Source organism: Eleutherodactylus coqui, chromosome 7 (assembly GCF_035609145.1).
Source record: "Eleutherodactylus coqui strain aEleCoq1 chromosome 7, aEleCoq1.hap1, whole genome shotgun sequence".
Lineage (NCBI taxonomy): Eukaryota > Metazoa > Chordata > Amphibia > Anura > Eleutherodactylidae > Eleutherodactylus > Eleutherodactylus coqui.
Genome location: NC_089843.1, coordinates 159,405,868 through 159,433,864, shown reverse-complemented (window position 1 = coordinate 159,433,864; position 27,997 = coordinate 159,405,868). Strand labels below are relative to the sequence as shown.

The 27,997-nt window shown below is 46.6% G+C and overlaps 1 protein-coding gene across 3 annotated transcripts in view; it reads right to left on the bottom strand.

Annotated features, from left to right (window-relative positions):
• MYOZ2 (myozenin 2) overlaps nucleotides 1-27,997 on the bottom strand; it is a 122,422-nt gene that overhangs the window by 81,835 nt on the left and 12,590 nt on the right. For 2 of the 3 annotated variants that reach the window (XM_066573888.1, XM_066573889.1), the window contains exon 2: nucleotides 17,251-17,346. The exons of the other annotated variant lie outside the window; for it this stretch is intronic. In XM_066573888.1, coding sequence (XP_066429985.1) covers nucleotides 17,251-17,326 — 76 coding nt within the window. In that variant the 5' untranslated portion in view covers nucleotides 17,327-17,346. The remainder of the gene's footprint in view (nucleotides 1-17,250; nucleotides 17,347-27,997) is intronic. 3 annotated transcript variants of the gene reach the window in all.

The window sequence follows — 27,997 nt, the reverse complement described above, 5'->3', positions numbered from 1 at the left end:
TCAGCCTGGAGCAAAAGTGAGCAGAGAGTGCAGCTCCCGAGAGAGCCAGAGAGTGCAGCGTATGCTGGAGACGTCTGGCCGCGGAAAGTCCACTGTGTATATTGGGAGTAGCGCTGCAGCTTAAAGGGGTTGTCTCGCGCCAAAACGGGTTTTTTTTTTCCATAGGCCCCCCGTTCGGCACAGGACAACCCCAATGGATGTGTTAAAAAAAAAAAAAATACATATTACTTACCCGAATCCCCGCTCTGCGACGGCTTCCTTCTTCCTACTTCTTCCTTCACCAAGATGGCCGCCGGGATCTTCACCCACGATGCACCGCTGGTCCTTTCCCACAGTGCACCGTGGGCTCTGTGCGGTCCATTGCCGATTCCAGCCTCCTGATTGGCTGGAATCGGCACACGTGACGGGGCGGAGCTACGATGACCAGCTCTCCGGCACGAGCGGCCCCATTCACCAGGAAGAAGACCGCACAGCGCAAGCGCGTCTAAAAATACCAGAAGAAAGCGAAATTAGACGGATCCATGGCGACGGGGACGCTAGCAACGGAGCAAGTAAGTGAATAACTTCTGTATGGCTCATATTTAATGCACGATGTATATTACAAAGTGCATTAATATGGCCATACAGAAGTGTATAACCCTACTTGCTTTCGTGAGACAACCCCTTTAAGTGCTGGAGGGGATGATACCAGAGCAGAGACAGGCAGCCATATCCTGGAGTGATTGTAAGAGGGTCTGTTCTGTGTGTGGCTCTTAACTCTTGAAACCCCGCTTAAGGATGGTGCAGTGAAGAGGCATACACACTGGGATAAACTTCAGTTAAGCTTACTTTACCCCCTTAAGCCATGCACCTCTTTTAATCTAATGTACATCATCACAATACGTCAGTATGTAATAGGTTCACTATACCTGGTCTAGCTACAGGGGTGGACAAAAATATGGAAGCCCTTGAGCAATGAATTCTTCTTGCTCAGGCAGATGTCATATTACCTTCACTTAAAATTGGTCTCTTATTGATATAGTTAAAATTTACTGGTAGTATTGTTAAATATGATATATAATCTCATGTAACTGAAGGCATGCATTTTATACGATGTTTCCACCTCCTGTACTTTCTATATTTTCTATGTCATGTGACCATCGGCCTGAAAAATATCTGCACTTCCTCTGGTCACATTTACTACTTCCTTCCCTGTCTTTAGCCCCCAACAGCTCAATATTGTGCCAAGAAAACCCATTTAATAGTTAAAGGTACAATTAGGCACAAGGCTTGGCAGTTAGCCGGAGTGTCTAAAAGGCACAAAGCTTGGCCCTTATGCGACGTCCGAGGAGCGGGCCCCAGAATAGGAGACAGCGGGGAGAGTTTGGACCCTGTCACAGTGGCTCTACCTTCTCTAACCCAGAGGGTAACCAGTGACACGTCCAAGGGGCCGAGGACAGGCTATTAAACAGGAAAACCCAATGCTGGATTACCTTAGTCTTTTTTGTCACACGTAACGCCACCATTCCATTCTCTGTGGTGAATCCAGTTGTTGGCAATAAAGAATCCACACACAGAGGCTTAACTTTCTGAGCCAAACCGGGAATGGTCGGTGAAGCTCGTTTAGTTGAAGCAACTTGATTACAATGCAAGAATACACGCCAGCAGTAGAATAGTTCAAAAACTCAAGACGGTGTGACAGGGAAGATTCACAGGAGGTCAGGGGAAACCACAGTCCTGTTATCTGTGGGTCCTGATCCCGGGGACACTCTTCTCTTCTCTAACTCTCTACCGGTCAACACTAACATCTAAGAAAAGGTACACTGCATGACAGCTCCTCATTCTCTCTTAGCATTGAAGGGATACTTTCACAACTCCTGGGTACAGGAAGTCCGGGGCAGGCTGTAGATTCCTTTTAGCTTCTTCCATTCTGCGCCACACAGGCTGAAGGTGCCCGCGTGGTCCTCTTGTAGATCCAGGATAGAACTCAACACACCATTCCCTAAAGCAACCACAGCCCCCGCACTCATGCACCTTGCATCTATATGTGTATATATATATATATATATATATATATATATATATATATACATAATCACAAGGTCAAATGACAAACAAACAGATACATTTTCCAGGCAGTCAGCTCACATACCAGACAGTTAACTCTTTCAGTGCTGCAGCTATGCAATATACATCAATCCTCCAACACAGAAGACACTGACATTACGGTAGACAAATGCGTACACACTATCATGGAGGGGCCCTATTGTTCTGAGCCACTACACTTATTACTAGTAACAAATAGTCACCCAATAGGGCACACAGCAGATTGATTACACGCTCTGTTCATTTCACTCTGCAACTCACTTGAGTAGCACTAGGCGGGCACTTAGTCTTAGTCACACCTCTAGTCACAACAGCAGTTGAACAGCCTAAACACCTCAATTCTCAAGGAACAAGTCTGGTAATGTGTTCCCTTCAGGCCCAAGCAATGCCACAAAAGGCATGGATCAAGATGACGGGGAAGGGATGTCTGTATAGCACCAACTTTTTCCAGAGGTAATTTTTTTGTTTATTACCCCCCCAGCAAGCTGGGTCCTCATTTTACCAACCTCAGAAAGATGGAAGGCTGAGTCAACCTTGTGCCAGCTACCTGAATCATGCAGGGATTGAACCACAACCTTCAGGTCGTGAGTGAGAGTTTAGGATTGCATTCTGCTGCCTTAACATTCTGTGCCAGATGAGTGTTAAGAGGATCTCAAGATAAAGAGCTCTCACAAGACATGCTGGCCGGATCTGAGTCTACTTTTCACAGACCGGGACGGCTGATACTTGTGAATTGCAATCAGTCTGATGCAGCCAACACTTGCCATACACTAGATGTATACTGCACTGCAAAGTATGTCACAAGTCACCACGAGGCATGGAGAGTAGAACCAATTATATTAATATATAATTATATTAATTAATTCTCTGACTCTGTCCACAATGGGGCCTCATAGAGTAACTGTAGATCACACAGAAGATCTGCTGCTGCAGACATTGCCAAAACCTTATATACGTACATACACAATGCTGCACTGTGGTTCTTACCTAAGCTACTGCTGTCACTGTTACAAGGGACAGAGAGACAGTTAAAATGCTCATCCGCTGATACCTAATATACACAAGCTGCTGTTGCACTGCTAGGCAATGTTCACAAGGGGCAGATTTTCCGAATGGAAAATTCATAGCCTTTGTAGTAGCAGCAATGTGGATGAGATTTTCGTAGATGACCGATGGCCTGTGTAATAATCATTTGAGTTTTATGTCTCCCTGATCCGAATGAATTATCGTCCGTATACATATACATTGAACAATTATCTTCAGTTTCCCGCAATCCAGCAAGAATCTAAACCATAATGATTCAGTGTAAAAAGGCCGTACTACAAAGACTGCATCAGATTGTTGTAATGGAGTGTCAAATAAGGGCCTAAACAGATGGGCGCTTAAACGATAAGCTCGCTAGTATCTATTCACATGGCAGCATTTTTCACGGCCTTTTTTTTTTTTTTTAAACGGAGTATGACCTATTTTTTGTGTGTTTACCTCCATATTGTTATTCTTTTTCATTGGGTAAATACTGATCAGTATTTGCCCAGTAGAAAGCAAGATATGCGGAGGCAAATACTGATGATAGCGTGAGAAAATATAAAATTGTGGCATTGCTACTAGAGAAGAATATCTCCATACAGAGTCCGGTAAATCATATACGGCAGGGCGCCGAATCCATATGATTCTGTATTAAGGAGCCGTACAAGATGTAAAGCCAAACTGTAAAGGATCAAGAAAAGGGTTATCTGAGGGATAGCTTATTAGAAGGGAGTAGACCAGAAGTTCCAGGAGTTTGGAGATGGAGAGGAGATTAGAGATAGGTCGGTAGTTGGCAGCACAAGTTAGGGTGGACACGTTTTTTTTCCCCCCCTGTGATGCGACAGCGATGATTATGAATCTGCGATATTGCTCAGTATTTTCAATGGGGCCAGCGGCAGCAGCGCCAGCCCCATTGAAAACATAGGGAGAATATCTTGGACTTCTGCCATAGCCGTGACAGCTGTGTCATGAGTTTCCTTCATCCCTAGCTGGTTAAAAAAAAACAACTTTACTAACCTCTCTGCCGCTCAGACGCGTCCTCTGGCTGGCTCCCCTGCACTGCTGTCCAGCACTTTTAGCAGCCGGGGATTTAAAAATTTAAGCCCTTCCCGAAAGGGCTGTGCCTGTAATTGACTTAGCGCTCAGCCAATTACAGGCAACACTTAGCTGTCTGTAATTGGCTGAGCGCTCAGCCAATTGGCACAGCCCTTCAGGGAAGGGCTTAAATTTCAAGCCCTTCCCCAAAAATCATGCTGCGGGGGTTGACACAGAACCACTGTATTCAATGGGGCCGGCAGCAGCGCCGGACCGCGGGGATGAAAGAATCCTCTGCCACAGCTGTGGCAGAAGTCCGCGATGTACTCCATGTGTTCAATGGGGCTAGCGCTGCTGCCGCTGGCCCCATTGAAAACACTTGTGATATTGCAGCATTTTTTTGCAATGCAAGGTGAGTGTCTTCGCAAGAAATAAAGAAATAAAAACGCCAGTGGGTGTGAGCCCTCACGATATGGTTTCTTTAGTAATAGGGAGATGACTGCATGTTTAGAGGAGGAGGGAATGATACCAGAAGAAAGAAACATGTTGAATATTGTTGTGAGGTGACTAATGGCAGCCAGGGAGAGGGACTTATGGAGATGAGAGGGAATAGGGTCACTAATGCAGTAGGGTAAGAAGAAGCGAGAAGCCTGAAAATGACTTCTTCTGTCGTTGGGTCAAGTGCTGAGAGTGAACCTTTTGGAAACTGGGGAATTATTTGCTGCCGGATGTTGTCAATTTTCTCACTGAAATAAGGTGCCAGATCTGCAAGACTGAGATCATTCGTAGGGGACTACGTTCTGGGGCTGAGGAGGTAGTTACTAGTATCAAAGAGACTTTTGGGGTTATTGGATAGTGAGGAGATGAGCTCGGTGAATTAGGCTTGTCTGGCATGGTGAAAGGCAACGTTGTATGTTCTGAGCATAAATTTGTACTTGAGGAAATCTGCAGGTGTTTGTGATTTTCTTCACATGCATTCTGTACATCTGTACTGCCGAAGGAAACGCATTTGAGGCTTGAGCCAGGGTTGCTATGGTTAGCATTGGGAGGTTTGGAGAATGGGAGGGCACTATTCATTCAGTAAAATTTTAAGACCTTTTATTGTTATATTCGGCAGCCAGATGGGGACCAGAGAAGCAAGCGATAGGGGACAGAGGTGATTGTTATAAGTCTGAAAATTGCTAGGTGCAAATGGCCTGTAGATTTCTGTGTGTGTGGTAGATAGGAGTGTCCTTAGAAAGATGAAAATACTTGACAGTAAAGGAAAGGAAGCTATAAGGTGTGAGAGGTGTAGCGAGGAAGTTAACTATAGAAGCTGAGAGGCGGATGGGGAGATTGGGATGTCAATGGGGATGTTAAAGTCACCCAAGATGAGAGTTCGAATTTCACAGGATAGAAAGTAGAGGAGCCAGGCAGAAAAGTGATAAAGAAAAAGGCTGGGAGAGCCTAGGGATGGTAGACGACCGCTACTCATTATTTTCATTCATTATGTAACTAGCCCCCCAGTACACATCAGTCAGCTAGTATTACCTTGTTTAATTATTCCTTTCTGTCTTAAAATTCCTGGAAACCTTTTCTTTGGGTGGGTAATGTGGTATTATTGTACCTTGTCACCACCGGAAGTTAGGTGTGGTGACAAGGTAGCAGCTGTCAAAGAATTCTAGTAACGTCCCCAGCTTCTGATTGGCTGGAGGACGTTACTAAATTCAGACAGGCCAGGAGAACAGCGACGAGGCAGGCGTGCAGCTAGAGGACAAGGCGCCGGAGGACACCGGCCACTGCCATTTTGTGACAGCATCAAGATAGAGGATGACAGAGCGCTGGCCTTTTTGAATACTGCAAGTGATGTCCTGACACGGGAGGACGACCGCGGCAACAGTCGTAGCTGCAAGTGAGGCAGAAGCGGCGGCTGAGCCTCACGGACAGCGGACCCCATGAGTGAGTTCAAAGTCCAATGTGTGATGGTGAAAGCACTTCTTTTTTATTATTTTTTCAGAAATTAAAAACCAGCAATGGAATACGCGTTTCGGGGAAGAACCCCTTCGTCAGTTCGGCTGGATAGGACTGTGTGATAAGTACAAATAGATGATGGAGGAATGATTAACAAAGAAAGGGGAGGAGACGGGAGAGGAAAAAAAAAATAAAATAAAATTCATATACATAATGAAGTCTCACAAATGTGTCAATAAGAACAATAAATATATGATGAAAACATCGATCTGAACAGTGATAAAATATATATGAGACAAAAAAACATAAGAATATGAGCATCCATACATGTAAATTAACATGAAATTTATACAAAACAAATATCTGTTAAAATAGGATGAAGACAATCCTGAGTAAAATACCAATCTTAAAAGTACCAATATGAGAGCGGATGGACTCAAAATCGTGTGCTTGCTTTCAGCTGAATGGAATGACTACAGAATTAAAATGCATGTACAGCCTACTGGGAAATATGATATGATTGCTACACCCGAGGGGGTGCAAAAATAAATGTGTATATGTATGTAAAAATGAAAAAAGAAGAAAAATAAATAAATAAATAAATAAATAAAAATAAAAAAATAAAAATAAAAAAAGGGAATCTATTGGAAAGCTACTTCAGAATGGTGTGCATTGACAGCATTGGGTTCATGGTGTGGGATAAAGTTAGGAAGAGAAAAAAAAAAAAAGGGGGGGGGGAGAGAAGGGACACCTTTATGTAACCAACCAAAATAAGAATAAAACTAATTAGAAATTGAGATAAGGGGCTCACCAACAGGATGCCTAGGGGTGACACGATTCCAAAGATGTATAGGATGTGTCGGAGGTCCTGAAAATGAAGAGGCATCCTGTTGGTGAGCCCCTTATCTCAATTTCTAATTAGTTTTATTCTTATTTTGGTTGGTTACATAAAGGTGTCCCTTCTCCCCCCCCCCCTTTTTTTTTTTTTTTTTTTTCTCTTCCTAACTTTATCCCACACCATGAACCCAATGCTGTCAATGCACACCATTCTGAAGTAGCTTTCCAATAGATTCCCTTTTTTTATTTTTATTTTTATTTTTTTTATTTATTTATTTATTTATTTATTTTTCTTCTTTTTTCATTTTTACATACATATACACATTTATTTTTGCACCCCCTCGGGTGTAGCAATCATATCATATTTCCCAGTAGGCTGTACATGCATTTTAATTCTGTAGTCATTCCATTCAGCTGAAAGCAAGCACACGATTTTGAGTCCATCCGCTCTCATATTGGTACTTTTAAGATTGGTATTTTACTCCGGATTGTCTTCATCCTATTTTAACAGATATTTGTTTTGTATAAATTTCATGTTAATTTACATGTATGGATGCTCATATTCTTATGTTTTTTTGTCTCATATATATTTTATCACTGTTCAGATCGATGTTTTCATCATATATTTATTGTTCTTATTGACACATTTGTGAGACTTCATTATGTATATGAATTTTATTTATTTTTTTTTTTCCTCTCCCGTCTCCTCCCCTTTCTTTGTTAATCATTCCTCCATTATCTATTTGTACTTATCACACAGTCCTATCCAGCCGAACTGACGAAGGGGTTCTTCCCCGAAACGCGTATTCCATTGCTGGTTTTTAATTTCTGAAAAAGTAAAAAAATAAAAATAATAAAAAAGAAGTGCTTTCACCATCACACATTGGACTTTGATCTACATCTTCTAGTAGCTTTGAGTGTTGCGCCTCCATACCAGTTCTTTTCACATCCTTTTCGCTACACTTACGCCCACACTGGTGGAGCGTCATCTGGTTGGCAGCACCTCCACCATTCAAAATACTCAATCATTGAAAACTCTGTGTATTCCATAAATATTCCACCACCCTCACTGGGCCTTGCTCCACCCTCCTTTTTCATTTCTTTTACTCCCATGAGTGAGTGATCGGGGAAATTGCCGGCGGGTACGGAGCTGACAACCGCGATGACGGCTGCAAAATAATGGCTGCACAGAGCACTGAGGGATCGCAGGGACAGCTGCAGCGTCTGTACTGCTTTTTGCCTGCCCTAGAGGGTTAGGGTTAGGGGTTAGTTTTCCTATTAGGCTTACATTTATAGCTGTAAAGGCTTCTTCACTTACAGCTATAAATGTAAGCCTAACAGGAAAACTAATCCCTAACCCCCCAGCCCAGGCAAAAAGCAGTAGAGAAGCTGCAGCTACGACGTTACAGAATTTACCCAATCGGAACCTAGGGGTGTGACAGGGGCGTTCCTCCATCAAAGCCCTGTCAAACCCCTAGTTTCTTGGTGGTGACAAGATACAATAACACTGGTAATGTAATTTCATTGTAACCACCTGGGAATTATTTTTCTTTCTGTTCTCTTCAGTAATCACTATCTCAGTTACTGGAACTTCCTGCATGATGAAACTGCAAGGACTGTACCACACAAGCTCATCACAGAGAAGGTAGAAACTTCTATAACAGTTAATGCTGATTATTACCATACTCGTTGACTGTACAATTATGGTCTTTAGCTTATTTAGGAAAATATAAAAGTTATTTATAATCACACTGTCCTGACAGCAGGCAAAGGTGGTACTGACTCTTAGGCCGGCTTCACACGAGCGTGACGGGCTCCGCCGCGTAATATTCCGCAGTGAAGCCCGTCACGACGCCCCCCAGAGACCCCATACTTACCAGCGGAAGATAGCGTGAAGACGCTTCCCCGCCCACCGCCGTCGCGTCATGTGATACGCCCACCGCGTCACATGACGCGGCCGGCCGTGTCACGTGACGCGCTAGGCCGTGTCATATGGCGCGCGGCGGTAGGCGGGGAAGCGTTTTTTCACGTTATCTTCCGCTGGTTGCAGCGGGAGATAGCGTGAACGGACGGCTTCCATTGACTGCAATGGAAGCCGTCAGCGCGTACACCCGCGGCAAATAGAACATGCTGCGGGTGAGGACGGGAGATTTCACGGTGCGAAATTCCGCGGTGGAATTACACATCGTGAGCATTGTGCTATTAGGTTCAATAGAACCTAATAGCAGGGGGCAACGCAGCGGATTTTTGCCGCGAATTTATGCGGCGCAAATCCGTTCGTGGGAAGGAGGCCTTACTGTTCTTGTGATGCTGTGCTGATAGGATTGCTAGAACAGCACAAATAAAGAGAAAGCAGGGAGAAATTTAAAATCAAGATGTGTCCGATATGTATGAGGCAGAATGTTGCACTGCATGGAAGTGACTGCAGTATACATACTAGCTAGAGATGAGCGAGCACCAAAATGCTCGGGTGCTTGTTACTCGAGACAAACTTTTCACGATGCTCGACGGTTCGTTTCGAGTAACGAACCCCATTGAAGTCAATGGGCGACCCGAGCATTTTTGTATATCGCCGATGCTCTCTAAGGTTTTCATTTGTGAAAATCTGGGCAATTCAAGAAAGTGATGGGAACGACACAGCAACGGATAGGGCAGGCGAGGGGCTACATGTTCGGCTGCATCTCAAGTTCCCAGGTCCCACTATTAAGCCACAATAGCGGCAAGAGTGGGCCCCCCCCTCCCAACAATTTTTACTTCTGAAAAACCCTCATTAGCAAGGCATACCTTAGCTAAGCACCACACTACCTCCAACAAAGCACAATCACTACCTGCATGACACTCCACTGCCACTTCTCCTGGGTTACATGCTGCCCAACCCCCCCGCACGACCCAGTGTCCACAGCGCACATCAAAGTGTCCCTGCGCAGCCTTCAGCTGCCCTCATGCCACACGCTGGCCTCATAGCCACACAGTGCGTCTGCCATGAGGAGGAACTGCAGGCACATACTGCAGAGGCTTGGCACGGCCAGGCAGCGACCCTCTTTAAAAGGGGCGGGGCGATAGCCCATAATGCTGTACAGAAGCAATGAGAAATCCAATCCTGTGCCACCTCCATCAGGAGCTGCACACGTGGGCATAGCAATGGGGAACCCATGTGCCACACACTATTCATTCTGTCAAGGTGTCTGCATGCCCCAGTCAGACCGGGGTTTCATAAATAGTCACAGGCAGGTACAACTCCGCAATTGGAATTCCGTGTGCACCCACAGCATGGGTGGCTCCCTGGAACCCACCGGCTGTACATAAATGTATCCCATTGCAGTGCCCATCACAGCTGAGGTAACGTCCGATTAAATGCAGGTGGTCTTCGGCCCACACTGCATGCCCCAGTCAGACTGGGGTTCTTTAGAAGTGGACACATGGAGTTACAACTCCGTGTGGACCGACAGCATGGGTGGGTCCCAGGAGGCCACCGGCGGTACGTAAATATATCCCATTGCATTGCCCATCACAGCTGAGGTAACGTCAGGTTTAATGCAGGTGGGCTTCGGCCCACACTGCATGCCCCAGTCAGACTGGGGTTCTTTAGAAGTGGACACATGGAGTTACAACTCCGTGTGGACCGACAGCATGGGTGGCTCCCTGGAACCCACCGACGGTACATAAATATATCCCATTGCATTGCCCATCACAGCTGAGGTAACGTCAGGTTTAATGCAGGTGGTCTTCGGCCCACACTGCATGCCCCAGTCAGACTGGGGTTCTTTAGAAGTGGACACATGGAGTTACAACTCCGTGTGGACCGACAGCATGGGTGGGTCCCAGGAAGCCACCGGCGGTACATAAATATATCCCATTGCAGTGCCCATCACAGCTGAGGTAACGTCAGGTTTAATGCAGGTGGGCTTCGGCCCACACTGCATGCCCCAGTCAGACTGGGGTTCTTTAGAAGTGGACACATGGAGTTACAACTCCGTGTGGACCGACAGCATGGGTGGCTCCCTGGAACCCACCGGTGGTACATAAATATATCCCATTGCATTGCCCATCACAGCTGAGGTAACGTCAGATTTAATGCAGGTGGTCTTCGGCCCACACTGCATGCCCCAGTCAGACTGGGGTTCTTTAGAAGTGGACACATGGAGTTACAACTCCGTGTGGACCGACAGCATGGGTGGGTCCCAGGAAGCCACCGGCGGTACATAAATATATCCCATTGCAGTGCCCATCACAGCTGAGGTAACGTCAGGTTTAATGCAGGTGGGCTTCGGCCCACACTGCATGCCCCAGTCAGACTGGGGTTCTTTAGAAGTGGACACATGGAGTTACAACTCCGTGTGGACCGACAGCATGGGTGGGTCCCAGGAAGCCACCGGCGGTACATAAATATATCCCATTGCATTGCCCATCACAGCTGAGGTAACGTCAGGTTTAATGCAGATGGGCTTCGGCCCACACTGCATGCCCCAGTCAGACTGGGGTTCTTTAGAAGTAAACAAATGCAGTTACAACTCCGTGTGGACCAACAGCATGGGTGGGTCCCAGGAAGCCACCGGCAGTACATAAATATATCACATTGCATTGCCCATCACAGCTGAGGTAACGTCAGGTTTAATGCAGGTGGGCTTCGGCCCACACTGCATGCCCCAGTCTGACCGGGGTTTTTAATACATAGACACTGGCAGGTTAAAATCCCTAATGTGAAGTCCCTGTGGACCTACAGCATGGGTGGCTCCCTGGAACCCACCGGCGGTACATAAATATATCCCATTGCAGTGCCCAGCACAGCTGAGGTAACGTCAGCTTTAATGCAGATGGGCTAAAAATTAGTAGGATTACACTGTAGGCGAGGGCCCAAAAAATTGGTGTACCAACAGTACAAATGTACTTCAGAAAAATTGCCCATGCCCAACCAAGAGGGCGGGTGAATCCCATTAATCGCTTTGGTTAATGTGGCTTAATTTGTAACTAGGCCTGTAGGCAGCCCAGTTCAAATAAAAATTGTTTCAGGTGCAAGTTTCAACGCTTTATTGAATTGAGAATTGAAACGTATAAACATTGTTTACAAAAGTCATATGACTGAGCCTTGTGGGCCTAAGAAAAATTGCCCGTTCGGCGTGATTACGTGAGGTTTCAGGAGGAGGAGCAGGAGGAGGAGGATGAATATAATACACAGATTGATGAAGCTAAAAGGTCCCCGTTTTTGATGGTGATAGAGAACGATGCTTCCATCCGCGGGTGCAGCCTATGTATTGTTTAGGGTGCAGCCTATGTATCGCTGCTGTCCGCTGGCGGAGAAGAGAACTCTGGGGAAATCCAGGCTTTGTTCGTCTTTATGATTGTAAGCCTGTCGGCACTGTCGGTTGACAGGCGGGTACGCTTATCCGTGATGATTCCCCCAGCCGCACTAAACACCCTCTCTGACAAGACGCTAGCCGCAGGACAAGCAAGCACCTCCAGGGCATACAGCGCGAGTTCAGGCCACGTGTCCAGCTTCGACACCCAGTAGTTGTATGGGGCAGAGGTGTCACGGAGGACGGTCGTGCGATCGGCTACGTACTCCCTCACCATCCTTTTACAGTGCTCCCGCCGACTCAGCCTTGACTGGGGAGCGGTGACACAGTCTTGCTGGGGAGCCAGAAAGCTGGCAGAGGCCTTGGAGAGTGTTCCCCTGCCTGTGCTGTACATGCTGCATGATCTCCGCGCCTCCCCTGCTACCTGGCCCTCGGAACTGCGCCTTCTGCCACTAGCGCTGTCGGATGGGAATTTTACCATCAGTTTGTCCGCCAGGGTCCTGTGGTATAGCATCACTCTCGAACGCCTTTCCTCTTCGGGTATGAGAGTGGAAAGGTTCTCCTTATACCGTGGGTCGAGCAGTGTGTACACCCAGTAATCCGTAGTGGCCAGAATGCGTGTAACGCGAGGGTCACGAGAAAGGCATCCTAACATGAAGTCAGCCATGTGTGCCAGGGTACCTGTACGCAACACATGGCTGTCCTCACTCGGAAGATCACTTTCAGGATCCTCCTCCTCCTCAGGCCATACACGCTGAAAGGATGACAGGCAAGCAGCATGGGTACCCTCAGCAGTGGGCCAAGCTGTCTCTTCCCCCTCCTCCTCATGCTCCTCCCCGTCCTCCTCCTCCCCCTACTCAACGCGCTGAGATGTAGACATGAGGGTGCTCTGACTATCGAGCGACATACTGTCTTCCCCCGCCTCCGTTTCAGAGCGCAAAGCGTCTGCCTTTATGCTTTGCAGGGAACTTCTCAAGAGGCATAGCAGAGGAATGGTGACGCTAATGATTGCAGCATCGCCGCTCACCATCTGGGTAGACTCCTCAAAGTTTCCAAGGACCTGGCAGATGTCTGCCAACCAGGCCCACTCTTCTGTAAAGAATTGAGGAGGCTGACTCCCACTACGCCGCCCATGTTGGAGTTGGTATTCCACTATAGCTCTACGCTGCTCATAGAACCTGGCCAACATGTGGAGCGTATAGTTCCACCATGTGGGCACGTCGCACAGCAGTCGCTGCACTGGCAGATTAAACCGATGTTGCAGGGTGCGCAGGGTGGCAGCGTCTGTTTTGGACTTGCGGAAATGTGCGCTGAGCGCACCTTTCCGAGCAGGTCTGACAAGCATGGGTAGCTTTTCAGAAAGCGCTGAACCACCAAATTAAAGACATGGGCCAGGCATGGCACGTGCGTGAGGCTGCCGAGCTGCAGAGCCGCCACCAGGTTGCGGCCATTGTCACACACGACCATGCCCGGTTGGAGGCTCAGCGGCAAAAGCCAGTGGTCGGTCTGCTCTGTCAGACCCTGCAGCAGTTCGTGGGCCGTGTGCCTCTTCTCTCCTAAGCTGAGTAGTTTCAGCACGGCCTGCTGACGCTTGGCCACCGCTGTGCTGCCACGCCGCGCGACACTGACTGCTGGTGACGTGCTGCTGCTGACACATCTTGATTGCGAGACAGAGGTTGCATAGGAGGATGAGGGTGGTTTAGTGGAGGAAGCATACATCGCCGCAGATACCAGCACCGAGGGCCCGCAATTCTGGGGGTGGGTAGGACATGAGCGGTCCCAGGCTCTGACTCGGTCCCAGTCTCCACTAAATTCACCCAATGTGCCGTCAGGGAGATATAGTGGCCCTGCCCGCCTGTTCTTGTCCACGTGTCCGTTGTTAAGTGGACCTTGGCAGTAACCGCGTTGGTGAGGGCGTGTACAATGCTGCGGGAGACGTGGTCGTGCAGGGCTGGGACGGCACATCGGGAAAAGTAGTGGCGACTGGGAACCGAGTAGCGCGGGGCCGGCATCATGTTTTTGAAAGCCTCCGTTTCTACAAGCCTATACGACAGCATCTCCAGGCTGATCAATTTGGCTATGTGCACGTTTAACGCTTGAGCGTGCGGGTGCGTGGTTGCGTACTTGCGCTTGCGCTCAAACACTTGCGCTAGCGACGGCTGGACGGTGCGCTGAGAGACATTGCTGGATGGGGCCGAGGACAGCGGAGGTGAGGGTGTGGGTGCAGGCCAGGAGACGGTAGTGCCTGTGTCCTGAGAGGGGGGTTGGATCTCAGTGGCAGGTTGGGGCATAGGGGGAGAGGCAGTGGTGCAAACCGGAGGCGGTGAACGGCCTTCGTCCCACCTTGTGGGGTGCTTGGCCATCATATGCCTGCGCATGCTGGTGGTGGTGACGCTGGTGGTGGTGGCTCCCCGGCTGATCTTGGCGCGACAAAGGTTGCACACCACTGGTCGTCTGCACTCTCAGTGAAAAACTGCCACACCTTTGAGCACCTCGGCCTCTGCAGGGTGGCATGGCGTGAGGGGGCGCTTTGGGAAACAGTTGGTGGATTATTCGGTCTGGCCCTGCCTCTACCCCTGGCCACCGCACTGCCTCTTCCAACCTACCCTGCTGCTGCACTTGCCTCCCCCTCTGAAGACCTGTCCTCAGTAGGCTTAGCAAACCAGGTGGAGTCAATCACCTCATCGTCCTGCTGCTCTTCCTCCGAATCCTCTGTGCGCTCCTCCCTCGGACTTACTCCAATTACTACTACCTGAGTGATAGACAACTGTGTCTCATCGTCGTCCTCCTCCTCACCCACTGAAAGCTCTTGAGACAGTTGCCGGAAGTCCCCAGCCTCATCCCCCGGACCCCGGGAACTTTCCAAAGGTTGGGCATCGGTCACGACAAACTCCACCGGTGGGAGAGGAACCATTGCTGCCCATTCTGGGCAGGGGCCCGAGAACAGTTCCTGGGAGTCTGCCTGCTCCTCAGAATGTGTCATTGTAATGGAGTGAGTAGGCTGGGAGGAAGGAGGAGCAGCAGCCAGAGGATTCAGAGTTGCAGCAGTGGACGGCGTAGAACTCTGGGGGGTCGATAGATTGCATGATGCACTTTCTGCTATCCACGACAGAACTTGCTCACACTGCTCATTTTCTAATAAAGGTCTACCTCGTGGACCCATTAATTGTGAGATTAATCTGGGGACGCCAGAAACGTGCCTCTCTCCTAATCCAGCAGCAGTCTGCTGCGATACACCTGGATCAGGAGCTCGGCCTGTGCCCACACCCTGACTTGGGCCTCCGCGTCCTCACCCGCGTCCACGTCCTCTAGGCCTACCCCTACCCCTCAGCATGGTGTATTACCAGTAGTGCAGAAACAGAACGCTGTAATTAAATGTGCCGCTTATTGGCCTGTGGTTGGAGGCTGACTTCGCTTACGGAACGCACAGCAGAGCCAGGAAAGAATTTTACGCAAGCCTGTAGTGAGACGTAGGTGCGTATGACTGAGCTAGTGGAATTCACAGCGCAGAAGCAGTCAAGTGTCCAAAGGCCACTAGTAGGCCTTAAGTATTTTGCTTCTATTTTTTTAAAGGCTGAGCTGAGACAGCAGACAGATACTGTAGGCAGCGCATATATGTATACTGTTTCCCTCTGGACGGGATGACGGCGGTGATGTAACGGGCAACGCAGAGCCAGGAAAGAATTTTGCGCAAGCCTGCTGTAACACTTAGCTGCGTATTAATTAGGACTACTACCCCCAGCAGAGACGCAGTACACTCAAGACGGTCACAGGCAGCCCAAAGATAGTATTTTTCCCAAATTTGTTTGAAAAAGCCCACTGCCTATATAGACATTATATCTCTTTCCCTGCCTCACCAGTACTGGCCCTATACTATGTAAAATTACTGCAGACAGTTTCCCTCTGGACGGAATGACGGTGGTGATGTAACGGGCAACGCAGAGCCAGGAAAGAATTTTGCGCACGCCTGCTGTAACACTTAGCTGCGTAATAATTAGGACTACTACCCCCAGCAGAGACGCAGTACACTCAAGACGATCACAGGCAGCCCAAAGATAGTATTGTTTCCAAATTTGTTTAAAAAAGCCCACTGCCTATATAGACAGTATATCTCTTTCCCTGCCTCACCAGTACTGGCCCTATACTATGTACAAGGACTTCAGACTGAGGACGCAATGCTCTGCACGCCCGATATACAAAAAAAAAAAAAAAATGTGCAACACTGCTCATAGCAGCCTTAACAGTACTGCACACGGTCAGATGTGGCCCTAAGAAGGACCGTTGGGGTTCTTCAAGCCTAAAATAACTCCTAACGCTCTCCCTATAGCAGCAGCAGCATCAGCAGCACTGTCCCTGATCTCTGTCAGAATGCATGTGTGGCGAGGCAGATTTAAATACTCGGGTGACACCTGATCTCCCCAGCCACTCACTGCAGGGGGGTGGTATAGGGCTTGAACGTCACAGGAGGAAGTTGTAATGCCTTCCCTGTCTTTCTATTGGCCAGAAAAGCGCGCAAATGTCTCAGAGATGAAAGTGAAAGTAACTCGAACATCGCGTGGTGCTCGTCTCGAGTAACGAGCATCTCGAACACCCTAATACTCGAACGAGCATTAAGCTCGGACGAGTATGCTCGCTCATCTCTAATAGTAGCATGCACAGTGTGACAATCAGGTGGGGGTGCAGTGATTAAAAAATGTATTTTCACTGGACTGGCCTTTAATTGCAGTAATAGCTTTGTCCTTTCACCCACCAGATCCCTACTATGAAGCTGTTTATAGTATTAACCCTAAACACAAAGATATGAAAGTCAATCCAAGTAGACCGTCAGCTGTTGCTCAGATTCATTCCATTACAGCAGTTGTTCATCTGAAAATAGATCTCAAACAGACAACTACAAAAGGCTCAGCTACCGAGGAAGTATGATATTCTTACAGATTATTTATGGACCTTGGTTCAATGACAACATATTCATTAGTTCACATTGTAGATACATTGATTTAAAAAACATTAAACTCATTTGTACCGGTTCCCTGAATCTCCCTCATTATGGCAGAGGCTTGTGCACGTCTTTCTTTTTGTAGGGCAGTATGTGATAACATTGTCTTCTTCACACTAGTTACTGCAAGAAGAAAAAAGTAATGAAAATCAGCATAAATATAAATCATAGAGATAAAATACACATAAAAAAACAGCAAAAATCACAGCCATATACATGCTAATGTAAACCAAATTAGTGTCAGAGACAGCTACTGAAACAGACAAACCTGAAAACACTGTTCAGCAAATACTTATTCTTGTAGCAGTCTAATTTCTTCCTCTTCACCAGCTTTTTAAATTCCGCGCCAGAACTCAGGAGTTTGCAAAGAGCGGGGGGAAGATAGGTTCTGCCCGATCTTCCCTGCATGATGTGTTCACTATGGTCAGGGAAGATGGCGCAGGTCCTATCTTTTCTTGGACATAGTATTCACGGCTTAGAAATCGCGATATTAAAAAGGAAAACACTGGACTCCTATTGAAATCAGTAGTTTCGTTTTGTCCTGTTATACAGTCATGATTAGCACGGCTCTATAAGGGGAAAAAAAACCATCCATGTGTTTTTGCCCTGAGGGTGGTTTCACATCAACGCCCAGGGTTCTGCTTTTGGGGAGCAGGAAAGAGGAATCCCTGTGGCTAAAAGCCTCCGTCTCAGAATAGAACCGAACAGCGCCGAATGGATCCCATTGACTAAAATGAGGTCCTTTCAGTTTCCACTCAACTGCCCGGCTTTTAGATGGAAGGAAAAGCACTGCATGTGTAGTGTCCCGGAGCTAACGGGGCCCCTCCATAATGTGTGTATGCATTTGTCTTGTGCATATGTATTGTCAGGGTCTTTCATGTTGTATGAATATTATGTGTATTGCATAGCTGGAACACTGAATGAGTTAACTGTCTGGTATGTGAGATGTCTGAGAAATGTATCTTGTTGTTAGTCATGTGATCGTGCTTCATATATGTGAATGCAAGATGGTTTTGGAAGGAGATCGATTCTGAGCTTGCAAGTGACAGGAGCGTACGTGGAGCTGCAAGTGAGCCGCACAGACACCTTGAGTCCTGTGTGGCTAAGAATGGAACAGGCTGAAAGGTATCCTCAGCCTTCCCTGGGCCTGCTTTACCCAGGAGATGCCAGTGGTGTCCTGAGCTACTGATAAAGGGAGAGAGAGTGGAACCGCCATCGCAGCCTGGAGTGCCTGTCGAATGTGAGTGCTGACCGGTAGAGAGCTGGCGAGTGTAAAGGAGTTTGTGCTGGGACCAGAACCCTACAGATAACTAGGACTGTGGATTCTTCAGCTATCCTGTGATTTTCCTCCCTGTCGCATCACTTTACGATTTGTGCACCAATATTCCTGCTGGAGTGAAGTTATGTAATTGGTTGGACTGTAAATAGTTTTTCTCAAGTAAACAAGCACTGCTGACCATTTCTGGCTTTGCTATTTAAAGTTCTCTGTGAGTGTGGACCATTTATTCTATCACCTGAATTCACCGCAGAGGAAGGAACGGTGGCACCCGTGACAAAAGACTGTTAAGGTAAACCATGTATTGGGTTACCCCTGTGCAAGTCCCCTCCAGTGGCAACTGGGACGGGTCCCGTGCTACCCTCAGGGTGGGAGATGGTATATCCTGTGACAAGGCCAAAACTCCACCCCGATGTCTCCTAGGCTGTGGGCTCGCTTTTTGGATGCTGCACATGCAGTGCTTTTTATTCCAGAATTGTGAGCCAGCACTGCAGTGGAACCTCCAACCAGAGGATACAACGCAGATGTGAAACCACCCTTATTTATAATAAATACTAAAACCATAATCCCAATTTACTTCTAAAAAATATTTTCCGTATTATACATTGTGTCTGTCTTGTATTATAGAGCATTCTGCTGCTGTGAGGCTTATACAGGTAGGCACAACTTTTTGTACCCCACAACATTTCCTTATAGGATGTATGAACATGCTTATTGGAGTTGCAAATAAGGGAGCAGGAAATAGGCCAGAGGCTGACTTTGGTGTTCTCTTATATAAGGGATGGGTTGGGCTGGGGGTACAGATAAGCCCAAAGCTTTCAATATCCAGTCCGGGTACCTTCTCCTTTATCAATGTACAGTACTCTCAATAACTCAAGCTACATTAAAGGGGTTCTGTCATTAAAAAACATAAAAATTCTATACACACCTATTTCTTTCCCGTCAGTCTCCTTACCACATCTTCTCCTGGCTAAGCTTCTCCAGTGCCTCTGGAGTCACCTCACCGCACACCAGCTGGCTTGTTATGAAACTGGCATTCCTCACATTCCTTCTGGCTGGGTCAGTGAAGGTCAAGTCCCTGTGCTGTAGCGTTCACTGCCTAGGAAGTAATTCTAATCTATTGCATGAGCAGCCTCTGAAGTAGATCGGAACTCCCCCTGCTGGCCTGTGAGCTGTGATGTAACGTACATTGACTGGCAGGAAGAAGACTGCCAGCCAATGTACATAACCTCACAGGAAGGAGAGGAATCAGCCAGCTGGAAATAAAGTGACCCCCCCCCCCCCCCCACTGGACTGCAGGAGAAAAGAGAAGATAGGTGAGGTGAAGATCTGGTAAGTAAACTGACGGGGATGGAATAGGTAAGTAATTTTTTTTTTATGACAGAACCCCTTTAAACCTCAATTAAATCTCTATTTGCTGTGAAGTTGAGTGCAACATATTATTACCAATAAATGGTATGATTTTTGACAGTCCAAAAATATGTCTGCTGTCATTATAACTAAAAGGGGTTTTCTGTTCTTACAGTTTTATTCGCCGTAAGTGACCATGTGATAGGAGATACACAAATCAATCCTTAATCCGATAGAACAGGCGCTGTATTTTACTATCGCTATTAGTGGCAATGGGATGAGATCACATATCTACTGAGTGTGGGGAAGGAGGGCTAGATACTGGCTGAGCTGTGGTTGTAATACTGATAAACAGCAGGCCAGATAGGGATCTCAAAAGTAGTAAAAGATTGAAAGAAGATGTCATAAAAAACTATTATAAAGCTGTTATATCTCTTGTCACCTAGAAACTTTTATCCAATAATAAAACCTTTAAAATGTAACGATCATAGAATTTTTCTTTCTTACATATACAGAATAGGTGATTCTAAGCATTTTTGCAATAGATTTTATTAGCCTATTCTGTAATTTTTTCCTTCAAAACCACTCTTCTGCTATGCAGATAGGTGAAGGAAGTTGCAAGGGCCCTCATTACAAGCAACCTAGACCACCAGATTTGTGCTTGAAAAAGGAGCTATACTTGCTCCAAAACGCGTTGCACTCAATTGTTTCTCCCCCCCTATTGTTGCCCGTGTCTGCATATTTTCTTATCAATAAAGCAGTCAAAATTGAAACCTTCCAAGACTTCCTCTGGCTCACTAATGGCGTTCCTGGGTTTAGAGGAGTCCCGTATTCATATAGGGCTCCTCTATGAAGTAGGTTACTCCCGTCATTAGACCTATATTGCTTACACTATCCAAAGTGCATAGGAGCCCAGGGTTCTTTTCTACTTTGTCCACTGTGTTTCTGACCGAGGTCCATCCACCTGTGGGCTCTCCCCAGACGCTCTCCCTAAGGACTAGGGTTTCTGCTCTTCTGGATACTAAGCCTCTCCGGACTGATGGTGGTGGTGCCTGTCATCAGACAGATGCTTCACACCAAGTAAGTCCCACCTTTTACATCTCAACCCACCTACGTATTTTTGCTTAGCCACCTTTTTGAATGAATCCTTAGATTGGAGTGTTGGTCCGCTAATTTTCTCATTTGCTTTTGTTCTAGTGGTGCCTGATGTCCTGCTGCTCTCTTTTTACTGCTACAGCGATGATGTCCTGATAAAGAGACTATGAGTACTGCAGTCAGTTATCAGCTGACTTTAGCCAGTGATTAGCTGCAGTGGTCATATGTCCCATTGTTGGGTCGTCATAGCTGCAGCAATATCAGGAAGTCGAGAGCAGCGGGAACGGGAGTAGCAGGAAATTGGGTGAGGCTTTTTTAATGTTTTACCCACCACACTGAACCGCTTTGAGAATTTTTTTTTCATCTGGATAACAAATGTAATAGAGTTTTAATTGGGGATATTTAGGCAGCATCTGCATATAATCACTTACCAACTATTTCAAGAGGTACTGTGTATAATGACCATTTTTAATAGTGATATGTTTTTCTGTTGCGGCAACAGCGAATAGTGCTTTTAGCCTTGCAGAGGAATAACTCGGAACTCCCGAGCCCCAATGCAAAATCTGTCGCATTATTATAAATATGCCTTTTATAATACTAGTAGAGGAGCTTTGAGGTTCATTCAACTATTAGGTGTTATTGCAACCTCTACGTGCCCTATAGCTTCACCCCTATAACCTGGTGCATGAGTGCAGCCATACATACTTGTGCAAGAATAAAATATGTCATGTACGGCTCAAGGCCATAGACGATATGTGAACCTCAATGTGGAGTAATATCTTGACAACTACTTCCCATCAGCAATGCTTATAGGGGAGAATGGCTCTGTGCATGTGGCATCTGCCACAATTACTGAAAATAAACCTTTGTATAACTCTGTATGAAATTGGAGGTATATGGAGGTGCAGTAGGGCCCAGTAGAGGTTTATGGGTGCTATACTGCAGCTCTGTACAACTCAGAAGTTTACAAGCTAGGCTTTTTATGCTCTCCCACTGAGACAGAAGGCAATGAACAGGAAAGGGTGCCTTTGAAATAATTGTTCTGATTTAATAATAGTGCACATCTGTCCATATGTTACCATCTCAATATTACTGGCTCTTTTGGGACTGCAGATGTTCAGGAAATGACTGTGTCAAAATTTTAGACAAAAATAGAATTGTTTGGCTCTTCACTGCTCCTAAGTAGATGATTTGACACTGTACTAATTACATTCAGTTAGTTTCAGGCAGTATATGAGAAGAGTTTAGCGTTTTAAATATCTCCAAAGATAATGCACAATCCTACTTATATTATTTAAATAGCATCTAATTATACACATTATCTATATGACTCACGAAGAAATGGGAACTGTGCGGTGTCCTTTTTTTAACACTATCTATCCATTGCCTGGTCAGAATTAAGTTGTACACAGTGTAGTAGTGCAGTACACAGAAGGGCCTGTAGAGGATTGCAGACAGGACTTCTGAAGAGATAGCGTTAACACCTGATGGGTGTGGTAGGAATTAGTTGCATAAAAGCCAGTTCCTGCCAGAAGGAAGAGGGAAGTTACGGTTTAGGTGAGCTGGAAGGGCTAAAAGCCTGGGGTCCAGTGTGGACCAGGGAAACGGTGGAGATGCCGTGTCAGGAACTGGGAGCCTGATCCGTGCGGATGAGTTTTGGGTCAGTCACACGTCTGACAGAGGAAGACGCCCTCTAGATACCCCGGGCAGGGTAGTGACGGTGACCCAGTGGGTGGTGATCTCAGGATTACACATGGACTGTGTTTGTATGCTATTTTCTGTGAAATAAAGGCTGGCAGGAGTCAGAACTAAAGCGAATCCACGTCTCTGGAGCATTTCTACACATGTGGTGCGCCATTTTCATGTATGAGAGGTCAGCAATCCGCAAGCGAGTGACCCCAACTTACCACAACGGTTAAATGGTCAGTCATTTTTCAAATAACTTGCGCCTATATGATAGGCAGTGTGATAACTAGGAAAACTGCTATTTACTTTATTTGCCTAAAATTACATTTTTGTGCTGAAAAATCTCTCTGAAGTGCTGGCCAGAGCAATTGTATTGTTTCATAGCTCTTGTCCTATTACTATTATGACAAACAGGTAGGCGATCCAACAAAGGCAATCCCGATCTTATCCCCTCACACTATCCAATCAGCAAAAATCGACTCTGAAAATTGTTATATAACTCTTGAGGGTATATTGCAGGACAAGAAGTATTGTCAGTTCATATGTCCTGACTGGCAAACCTATTCACTTTTTTGACATTATGTGTCAAAAGATGTTGGAATCTTTTCAATTTAATTATTATGGGGGTGAGTTTTCAATTTTGTGTAACTTTGTATAAAATGGAAAATTAGATCCTATTTAGCTCCATTAAAATGATCAGGGACCCAGCAGAGACTAATAACCACTAAGTTTCAAAATTTGCCTTTGGACAAAACTCTATAATACTCAAAGAGGCTAGCAATATTTTCTTCTTCCCATTATCACTATTCAAGGATAGATTGGATCTTATCAAATACAGGAGCTCTCATCCATTTACTTTATGTAAGACAGAGTCATTGCACATGATTTTATAGAGAAAATGTCCACCCCATATACTTGGTGCTTGAATGAGTCTATTCTTACAAATCCAGATGGGGTGCAGCAACTTGAAGAGGCCTATGGTCACTATTTCAATGTAAGTGTAACTCCAAATTCTATTCCCAGCTTGATATGATTGGCAAACAAGGCATATATCCAGGGTAAAATGATCTTAATAGCATGCTTGAAGCCATATTAGCTAGGTTAACAATTGCCCATTAAAGATCTCCCCCTTTTATATTTGTACTAGTAATTATTAAGAAATTATAGTACCAATGTTTCTGGGCAATGCGCCACACAGCTGTGCTACATGGTACATCCATCATGATGCCCACACATCACACATACAGCTCTAATACATCCATCCTGACCTCACACATCACACACACAGAACATTACACACACCGCTCTACTACATCCATCTGGATTCCCAGACATCACACACACAGCTGTACTACATCCATCCTGATTAACACACATGACACGCACAGCTGTGCTACATCAATGCTGATGTGCAGACATTACACAAACAGTTCTACTACATCCATGCTGTTTCCCACTCATTACACAAACAGCTCTACTACATCCATGCTGATTCCCACATATCACACACAGCTTTACTACCTGCATCCTGACCCCACACATTACACACACAGCTCTACTAAACCCATCCTGATTCCCACACATTACACACAGCATATTACACACGCAGTTTTAGTACATCTATACTGATTCACACACATTACGCACACAGCACATTACACTCACAGCTCTACTACATGCATATTGACCCCACACATTACATACACAGCTCTACTACATCCATCCTGAGCCCACAAATTACACACAGCATATTACATACACAGCTCTACTACATCCATCCTGACCCCAGACATTACAGACACAGCATATTACATACACAGCTCTACTACATCCATCCTGATTCACAAACATCACACACACAGCTGTGGTACATCCATGCTGATTTCTAGACATCACCAGCTCAGGAGACTTGTGGATACAATGATCAGCCCCTGGTCATGTGATCCCTGACTGCACCCACACAAGTGATCACATGACTGACATCATCACAGGTCCTGGTGGCTGCTGTTGGCTTATTTAGTACTTTTTACCAAACTGCAGAATGGCTCCTCCTACAGCAGTGACGTCATCGCAGGTCCTTCAGCCCACCAGATCTCTGTGGTAACGGTAGGTTGGTGTCTTTTGTCAGGACCGCTGAGTTGTGTCTGAGATAATAATGGCTTAGTTGTATTCTCATTTTGTTATTTTTGTCCTCCCCTTCCAAGAGCCCTAACTGTGCTGTTCTTCTATTGGTCAGGCTCTGTGTTTTATATATGTTGTAGGACCTTTGATGATGTCACCAGGGGCGGAGCCATGAGATCACACATGAGAAGCTCACACATACATACTAACTGACAAGTGGTCATTAGTAGTTTGATAAAGCCATAAAAGACAGAATTGTATCCAACTGAAATTTTTATCTGATGCAATCAGGTCCATATTATACAGGTGAAATCTGATCATAATACCTCATATCCATCTTCTATAAATGAGGTCTTTCATACGTTTTAAGCTAAATCATGCACCGAGCCTATAATTTAGCAGCCAGAATGTATTTCAGAATTCTTACAAAAAAATCCCCCTCTCTTTCCCATAAGGCAAGATACTCTTTAAATGCTCTGATTAATGAAGAGGAGGTTCTTGACACTATCAAGAATCTAGAATTACGTAAATCCCTGGGCCCTTATGACCTTACAGACCCATACTGTTTTAAAGACATTTTATCCCCAGATATTGTGAGGATAAAGTGAGTGAGGTGTTTGAACACTCAGCTGCCAAATTTAGTACATAGAGATCAAGTGGGGTTTATTCCTAGTAGACAGGCAGTAGACATTATACGCAAGGTTTTTGAACATCATTCACTAGGCAAATGTCACCTACACCCAAATCACAGTTCTGGCTTTGGATACAGAAAAAGCCTTTGACAGTGTATCTTGGGTCTGTTTGCTAATAGGCTATTCAGGATAAATTGTTAATGCTTTGAAGATTATATATTCAACCCCCCGGCATATTTAAAACTTCCATCAAATAATCCACAACCAGAAATGATAAATCGGTGCACCCAATAAGGTTGCCTATTCTTACCAGGACTGTTTGCCCTAGCTATTGAACTGTTAGCTATACTTTTAAGGGAGAATCTAAATATTGCTGAGGTCACAATTAGAGATGAGCGAACGTACTCGTCCGAGCTTGATACTCGTTCGAGTATTAGCGTGTTCGAGATGCTCGTTACTAGAGGCGAGCACCACTCGATGTTCGAGTTACTTTCACTTTCATCTCTGAGACGTTAGCGCGCTTTTCTGGCCAATAGAAAGACAGAGAAGGCATTACAACTTCCCCCTGCGACGTTCAAGCCCTATACCACCCCCCTGCAGTGAGTGGCTGGCGAGATCAGGTGTCACCCGAGTATATAAATCGGCCCCTCCCGCGGCTCGCCACAGATGCATTCTGACAGAGATCAGGGAAAGTGCTGCTGATGCCGAAGCTGCTATAGGGAGAGTGTTAGGATTGATTTTAGGCTTCAAGAACCCCAACGGTCCTTCTTAGGGCCACATCTGACTGTGTGCAGTACTGTTGAGGCTGCTTTTTGCAGTGTTGCACATTTTTTTTTTTTTTTTGTATATCGGCCGTGCAGAGCATTGCGTCCAGAGCATTGCGTCCTGCAGTAATTTTACATAGTCCACGGCCAGTAGTGGTGGTGAGGCATGGACAGTGAAAGACATATCCAGTCTATATAGGCATTGGGCTTTTCCAAAAAAATTTAGGAAAAAAAATCTATTTGGGCTGCCTGTGACCGTCCTGACTGTACTGCGTCTCTGCTGGGGGTAGTTGTCCTAATTCATACGCAGCCAGCTAAGTGTTACAGCAGGCTTGCGCAAAATTCTTTCCTGCCTCTGCGTTGCCTCTTACATCACCGCTGTCATCCTGTCCAGAGTGAAACAGTCTGCAGTAATTTTACATAGTCCACGGCCAGTAGTGGTGGTGAGGCAGGGACAGTGAAAGACATATCCAGTCTATATAGGCAGTGGGCTTTTCCAAAAAAATTTGGGAAAAAAAATATATTTGGGCTGCCTGTGACCGTCCTGACTGTACTGCGTCTCTGCTGGGGGTAGTTGTCCTAATTCATATGCAACCAGCTAAGTGTTACAGCAGGCTTGCGCAAAATTCTTTCCTGCCTCTTCTGTGCGTTTCGTAAGCGAAGTCAGCCTCCAACCACAGGCCAATAAGCGGCACATTTAATTACAGCGTTCTGTTTCTGCACTACTGGTAATACAGCATGCTGAGGGGTAGGGGTAGGCCTAGGGGACGTGGACGCGGGTGAGGACGCGGAGGCCCAAGTCAGGGTGTGGGCACAAGCCGAGCTCCTGATCCAGGTGTATCACAGCCGACTGCTGCGGGATTAGGAGAAAGGCACGTTTCTGGCGTCCCCACATTCATCTCACAATTAATGGGTCCACGCGGTAGACCTTTATTAGAAAATGAGCAGCGTGAGCAGGTCCTGTCGTGGATGGCAGAAAGTGCATCCAGCAATCTATCGACCACCCAGAGTTCTGCGCCGTCCACTGCTGCAACTCTGAATCCTCTGGCTGCTGCTCCTCCTTCCTCCCAGCCTCCTCACTCCATTACAATGACACATTCAGAGGAGCAGGCAGACTCCCAGGAACTATTCTCGGGCCCCTGCCCAGAATGGGGAGCAATGGTTCCGAATCCTCTCCCACTGGAGGAGTTTGTCGTGACCGATGCCCTACCTTTGGAAAGTTCTCGGGGTCCGGGGGATGAGGCTGGGGACTTCCGACAACTGTCTCAAGAGCTTTCAGTGGGTGAGGAGGACGATGACGATGAGACACAGTTGTCTATCACTCAGGTAGTAGTAATTGGAGTAAGTCCGAGGGAGGAGCGCACAGAGGATTCGGAGGAAGAGCAGCAGGACGATGAGGTGACTGACCCCACCTGGTTTGCTACGCCTACTGAGGACAGGTCTTCAGAGGGGGAGGCAAGTGCAGCAGCAGGGCAGGTTGGAAGAGGCAGCGCGGTGGCCAGGGGTAGAGGCAGGGCCAGACCGAATAATCCACCAACTGTTTCCCAAAGCGCCCCCTCGCGCCATGCCACCCTGCAGAGGCCGAGGTGCTCAAAGGTCTGGCAGTTTTTCACTGAGAGTGCAGACGACCAACGAACAGTGGTGTGCAACCTTTGTCGCGCCAAGATCAGCCGTGGAGCCACCACCACCAGCCTCACCACCACCAGCATGCGCAGACATATGATGGCCAAGCACCCCACAAGGTGGGACGAAGGCCGTTCACCGCCTCCGGTTTGTACCGCTGCCTCTCCCCCTGTGCCCCAACCTGCCACTGAGATCCAACCCCCCTCTCAGGACACAGGCACTACCGT